Here is a 7,068-nt window from a genome sequence, read left to right as displayed (position 1 = left end):
TCATTAAATCTGTTATAGCTTCACCAGATTGACACTTCATTTTGATGTATGCCTGTGATCCTCCTGGCACTTTCTCTTGTAAAGCTCTTTGAACCAGGATAGTCTTCGTTACAGTGCTAATGGTAAAGTTTGGTATGTGCTGGGTAATGTGGTTCCAGATCGTGGTTGAACATAATGCTGCACTTTCGGGTAGTAAAAGGAGGAGGAGATAAGAAACAAATTGAAAGTCTACTGTAGAGAGAAATTGACCGGGTAGAATTAGCTGTGAACTGCATGGATCCAGTGACTTTCCTGCTTATTATGTTGCTCACAGGCGAAAGATAGTACTGCATTACTACGTTTGAAATGAATTACAGTAGTGCAACTTGTCTGCTGACGAGCATTGGTCGCAAATATTGCCAACACCTCTTTTTTTTTAAAAAAAAGGAGAAATGAAATAACGATTCTGGGCTCAGTTAAATTGGAAATGAAACCATAAGCAAAGTTTTCTATTACTATTTGCGTCTTGCATCAAGCGCTTTTACAAAGTTCATCCTCAATTATCGGGGCTGTCGGATGAGTTGCAGAGAAAGTGAAAGGTGATGGATGGTGAATGCAGGATGGCAGTCGGTATGAATAATTTGATTTATCCCCTGAAAATGGCACTAATGTTTATTTGTTGATAGGTTTTGCATTTTATGTTTTGTTAACGACCAGACGTTTCTAATCCTCTGTCTTTGCTTCTCTCAATTGATTTTTCACCTCCCCAGAACCTCCTTTTTTCAACCTGGTTCATAAATGCATTACTAAATTTATACTTGTCCTATGCGCGTTTTCCCATTTCTGTTTTACTTTCTACCTCTTTCAATAGAGTGGGAACTCTGAATGTGATTCTTCTACCTCGTATGGGAATGCATCTCTCCTGCTCTAATATTATTGCGTTTGACCTATTCGGTAAAGGACTTTGATCTTCCTGATATTCAGGGAACGTTTCCGGCTCTCAAAAGTAGGGTAAATATGTCATCAATCTGATGAAACTATTCTTCAGTATCAGCGGCAACACCCTGACATTCTATTGCTGATGTGCTTGCTGTCTTGGTTTTGGCCTCCTGCTGTTTAAGGTTGAAGAACCATCATTGACAGGTTATAACCACTCGTGTTTGAATGTGTGTGTGTGCGTGTGTGTGTGTGTGTGTGTGGAGGAAGGAGCTGCATTTGTCAGCAAGATAATACAGGAACATTTAAAATCTTGAGCGATGGAACACTCCTGTTTAATATTTACATTCACAGGGTCGTTGTACGAGTCAGAGCCAGGGCACAGCACATTCATCTACGTATTAAAAATAAAATATTTTTACACAATCTTTGTCCAAACTCTCCACAGGTATGAGCTTTCTGTTAATTTTCAACATCTGGGTTTTGACTTATCGCCAATAATCCCGTCTACTTCCTTGTAATTTAATTTCTACGTGGTTCCCCTTCTCCTCTTCACTTTCATGGGATATTATAAAACTGCGGCGACATAATGAGTTTCCTTTGTCATCAACGCCCCCTTGTGTTCTCTCACAACCTAATAGCTCTTCCTAGCACTCTTAAACTTTAATTATCGTGTTTCATTAATGTTTCTTTTTTGCTGAGTTGCGATTCACCGTTGTTTCTGCCCTCATTGATTGACAATGCTTTTGAGATTTTCAAATTAGTTTTGAAATTAACTGCATCTTTGGTGCAGTTGCTATAACTTTCTTTCATGATACTGACTAAGAATATAAATATCACCAATTGTAAAATATTGGTGACTGCAACAACCTCAGGTGACAATTGGTCCAAATGCCCCACTTATCTTTGAGGCCGATGACCCCTGTAGGACATGGTGACATGGTGTGTAAAATTATGAGGCGGCCTTTCTAGTGATCTCTGACACCGCAGATTATCAGTGGTGCTGCGTTTTTGCAGTCGACATTCAGACCCGGAAAGAAGATGGGAAAGACCCTCTCAGTGAAAGTGTGGGTGAAAGTGTGGAGGGGGGACATGGTGTCCGCATTGTAAAATGACACCTGTCCACCCTCATAGTCCAGGTAAACCCCGATGTTCCGGGGTTTCACAATTGTCGTGAGGCTGGTCTCAGAGGGAGAGGTACCGGCGACGTATCCTTTCCTTGGTTTCAACCACACGAGCCAGCAGCCAGAATCAGATCTTAGGTTGAATTCCCCTTTCCTGTTGATAGATTCTTGGGCCACTCCCAAACGCCACTCTGTTTTATTGCCAACCCTCACTTCCCAATAATGCTTCCCCGAAGTGAATCCCTCCGCTCCCAAGACGCAGGCGTACTGATCAAAACGCGTCGGGGAGTCAGGGAGCTGCTTTCGAATTCCGCCGAGCCTCACACTGGTCCGGTCCTCAGACAGAACGAGCCAAGGATTCGCTGTGTTCGGATCCAGGGTCACAGAAGCAGGAGCTGGGAGATTATTTAAAAAAAACATTGTCAGTAATTTGGTCCTTGTTTTCATTTATTGAAATGCTTGGTTTATGTTCCTGTAATTTGCAGTCATGAGCGCGAAGGGAGTCTGCTGTCTATTCACTCAAAATGTCCAAATACCTCTGTTCAACCACCATCCACACCCCCAACCCTTCCCACCTCAATATTCTCCGCCGGATGGAAAGCAGTTTCTGTTTCTCCAATCTCTCCATCTAACTGAAGAACCCCATTCTTGATGCAATCCTGATAAATTTCCACCACGCAGTTTCCAATGACTTGCTATCTTCGTAAATGTGTAATTCCCCGCAGGGAGTGCCATATTCCAGCTGAGGAATATTTATCAATCCTTTCCGACAGAAAACCCGAGATCAGACATCGGTCCTTCCCGTAGCCCTAAAACCGGCACATGAGCGCAGTTTTCTCTCGTCTGATTTCTAATACAGAGGGAGCCAGTGAATGGATGACAGAAGCACCGTGGAAGATCCAATTGCAGGAGAATGGGTGTTATAGTTTCAGGTTTGACAGCCGTGTAATGAGGATTAGATATGAACCAAGTGTAGGTCATAGGGATCACTTCTGGGTATATGTAATGGACAGTTTTATATCAGTGGATTTGAAAATAATTTGGATAAGACCTGAGAAAACTGAACCATTTACGATATGAGCTAACATGGAAGACAGGAAGAAGATATGAGTGCACAAGAGTTCAGCAGCAATGAAGTCGATTAATCTAGATTTTGTGTCTTGGAGAGAAAATCAAATAAGATCACAGGGAAGCCCAAAGATAGTTTGGATGTAAATTAAGTTTTGTCCAGACGTCAACCGTATAAAGGAGCAAAGCTCCAGAGGTTAAGAATGTTCGGAGCTCTGAAGTTTACTGTGGATCAAGGTACCTTGAATTTGAAGGAATTGAGTGCGAGAGCTGAGTTAAGGAATGACCAGACGTGTAATTAGCATACGGTCGGAACCCAAATCATATGGAATTTCATTTGCGGATCCTCTTTTGAGGCAACAATTATGTTGTAACATTGAAGTCAAAGGAAATGTACATTCGGCTTAGCAGGGAACGAACAGATAATTCGCTGCAGTTTATTCTACATCTCTGTTCCTGTCCACTTTTACTTTTCTCCCCTCCATCCCCCTGATTTAGAACAGTGCAGTCCTAATGTTGGAGGAATCCAGGAGCAAAGATTGACCACTGAAAAGAGCAGAGGCAAAAGCACAAAATAACAAAATTTTGAGTATGGACGATGTGCACTGCAATGGAGACTTAACCTGCCTCCGACACTTGACGTAACAAGGTGTAGAGCTAGATGAACACAGCAGGTCAGGCAGCATCAGAGGAGCGGGAAGACTGACGTTTCGGGCCTAGGAGAGTCTAAGCCCGAAACGTCAGCCTTCCTGCTCCTCTGATGCTGCCTGGCCTGCTGTGTTCATCCAGCTCTACACCTTGTTATCTCCGACACTTGACATTTTTTTTAAAACACCTATCTACAGCAGCAGAAAACCCAAACCCTGGAATAGAAGGTCCTGGGCCTTTGTGGCTAGGCCTAGCTCAATACAGAGAATAATACACAAAGAGAATAAAAATTAAAACAACGAAACATGGAATGTAATATTTAACCAGTGGAAATATTGGTTAAACCTGTGAAGTGAGAACAGTGAATAAATCATTCTGAGGAAGGGTCACCGGATCCGAAACGTTAACTCTGTTTTCTCCTCCACAAATGCTGCCAGACCTGCTGAGCTTTTCCAGCAACTTTGTTTTTGTTCCTGATTTACAGCATCCGCAATTCTTTAGGTTTTTATTTAGTGAATAAATCAATCTTGGTCAGAGACTAAATGGGAATCTACGTGGAGGTTTAGTTCTAGTTTGTGAAACCGGTTCCAAAGGCAATGCAATAGGTTTCTTCCGTTCTTCAAAATTGTGTTGAAGCAACCTGTGAATATAAACTTTCCCAGAGTCCAAGATGAAAATCGTGTTGGAAAAAAAAACTGCACTGCTCATACAGCGGAATGGGAAATTTACAATGCCACTGTGTAGTATCGCACTTCACTGCGAGCTCCCAAGTTACAGCGATAACGATCTTTTTTTTTAACATGTAACACATGTTGCTTTGCAGCTACAGACTGTGATGACAGCAACCACTTATTTTTCCAAGATGTGACTGATTACAAATTTCTCCTTTACACTGACTATTCAGTTTGCAGGTTTAAGCTGTTCGGTGACATTATAAATGCACCTTCCAATGGTATCAGCTTCGGAGATTAAACTTGAACTGGCGTCTTCTTATTCAAAATTACGGGCCCTAATCACTGCTCCAGATGATCAAATTAATGCGGAATGTTATACAGTGCTGATGGGTTATATTTTGGAGTGAATTGTCATTCTGAACGCAAGCTGGAGACCGTTGATAGAAATAAAGTCTAATCCAACTGTGGTCAACCATCGGGTGGTTCATGAACAGTGCAAATCCATTCAATGTCAGACAGTAGAATAATCTAACTAGTGCTTGTAAAGTGAATGCAAAAAATTGTACATGAAATTATACCGAATTATTTATGGTCGGCTGACCAGGACAATAATTATTCAAGTAACAACATTAGGAAAACATTATCTGGTCCGTTTCAAATTGTTGAAGAAACAAGAAAAAGGTGGTATATATTCGAAGAGAGTTGATGTGAGCAAAATGAATAAGGGTCTGGAATGCACTCTCTGGAAGGGTGGTGGAGGCAGGTTCAATTGAAGCATTAAAAAAAGACACTGGGTTGTTTTCTTTTTGGATAGTAATGATTTGCAAGAATTTGGGGAATAGGCAGGAGATTGGCATACAGATAACAGCCGGACGACGTAATATAGCTAATGCAGAAACGTTGGGGCGAATGGCCTCCTCATGCATCACAACATTTTATGATTCTGTTGTTTTTAGGAAATTTCGATGCACAAATTGACTGTTGTTTTGTTTTGCGTTATAACAATGTTTCCATGTTAAAAACAAACTGTATTGGTGGCAAAGTGCTCAAAAACTATATTTCTTTCTCTTTTGTAATGTTTGTTCTTATCTGGCCAGGAGTTTCATTAATTGCCCTGCCGGTTGCTGGATGTTCCTTAAATTAAGGAATCAGGGAAGGTCCTTAATATATATATGTATATAATATTTTAAACTAGAAGGAAGTAAAAACTTAAAGTGAACAGTTTCAGGGTATTAATGACAGAGAAACTCGGCCGTGATGCATCACCTGTGTGATCTCTTAATTCAGAGACACTTCCAGTGTCCATGGCGACTACGTCTCCTGCAATTACCTGCAATTACAGTTACCCAAAATCCATGCTTGGATATGGGGAAGTGGCTGTAATACAATATTAATTTGAATGGGGGACATTAAACATAATTTTCCAACTTTGGGGATGACACAAAACTAGGAAAAATTTGAATGGTAAGGGGACGGAAAGGGACTTCAGAATGATTTAGATAAGTCAGTGAGTGGGAAAATGCAATACAATTTCTGCACAAGGTGGAGTTCTGGATCTTGCTCGGAATGAAAACAGATTGTAAGCATATTATTTAAAGGGTGATAGATAGGAATATGCTGGTGTACAAAAGAGACTATTCTTGTTCATCAGTGATTGAAAGCAAGCATGCAGGTGCAGCAAGCAGTTAGGAAGACAAATGGTATGTTGGCCTTCTTTGCAAGGAAATTACGGGGGAAAATTGCCTTTCTGCAACTAAACAGATCCTTGGTGTGACCACGGCTCGGACTTCTCATCCGGTACTTGCCACAGAGGGAGTTCATCAAAACGTGCATGTTTATCGTATGTGGAGATATTGGGCCTGCATTCACTGTATTTTAAAAATACGAGAGAAGAACTCATTGAATTGTTTAAAAGTGTGACAGTTCTGAACAGACGAAACGCAAGGATGAGATTCCTTTCACTTGGATACCGAAAGCAACGAGTCAGTATCCCAGGATTCAGGATAGATCATTTCAGACTGAGATGAGAAGAACTTACGTTCGTTCCTCCCTGAGGGAACTATGTAATTCACTGCCACATAACGCTGTGGACGCCGAGTCACTGAATACATTTCAGAAAAACTAGATTTCTGGATCGTATCGAATGGTATATGGAGAGTGTAGGAGTATTGCATTAATGAACAGGATCAGCCGTGGTATTATTGAATGGGCAAGAAAACTCAATGGTCCGAATTGCTTACTTTTGCTCATATTTTAGATTTTTAAAAATGTTTTAATAAACGTTGAAAATCAGATACCATTCATACTTGGAACACTGTTATAATCCCTATACTGTAACTGGGTCAAAATCTTGTAATTCAGTCTCCAGCAGCAGTGTGGTTGTACTGAAATCGTATAGACTGCAGAGACTCAGAAAAGCAGCTCTCTACCACCTTCCAAAGAGCAATTAGCTCTATGCAATAAATGCTGGCCTAAGCAGCAATTCCAACATGTTGTGATCAAATCCGTAACAAAAGAATATATTTAAGTCAACAAGGTGCAGGGCTGGATGAACACAGCAGGCCAAGCAGCATCACAGGAGCAGAAAGGCTGACGTTTCGGGCCTAGACCCTTCATCAGACCCTTTTCTGATGAAGGGT

General features: G+C 41.1%; 1 protein-coding gene across 1 annotated transcript in view; it reads right to left on the bottom strand.

The window, feature by feature from the left end:
• Positions 1–1,219: 1,219 nt before the first annotated feature.
• The window catches only part of LOC109913833 (E3 ubiquitin-protein ligase TRIM58-like), a 47,460-nt gene continuing 41,611 nt past the window's right edge, over positions 1,220–7,068 (bottom strand). The window contains exon 7 of the mRNA XM_048616666.1: positions 1,220–2,434. Within this exon, the coding sequence (XP_048472623.1) occupies positions 1,884–2,434 (551 nt within the window). The 3' untranslated portion in view covers positions 1,220–1,883. The remainder of the gene's footprint in view (positions 2,435–7,068) is intronic.

This window comes from Rhincodon typus, chromosome 35 (genome assembly GCF_021869965.1).
Source record: "Rhincodon typus isolate 14 chromosome 35, sRhiTyp1.1, whole genome shotgun sequence".
In the NCBI taxonomy this organism is placed as follows: Eukaryota; Metazoa; Chordata; class Chondrichthyes; order Orectolobiformes; family Rhincodontidae; genus Rhincodon; species Rhincodon typus.
Note: the sequence above shows the minus strand (reverse complement) of the source record. Positions and strands in the feature narration are given on the sequence as shown.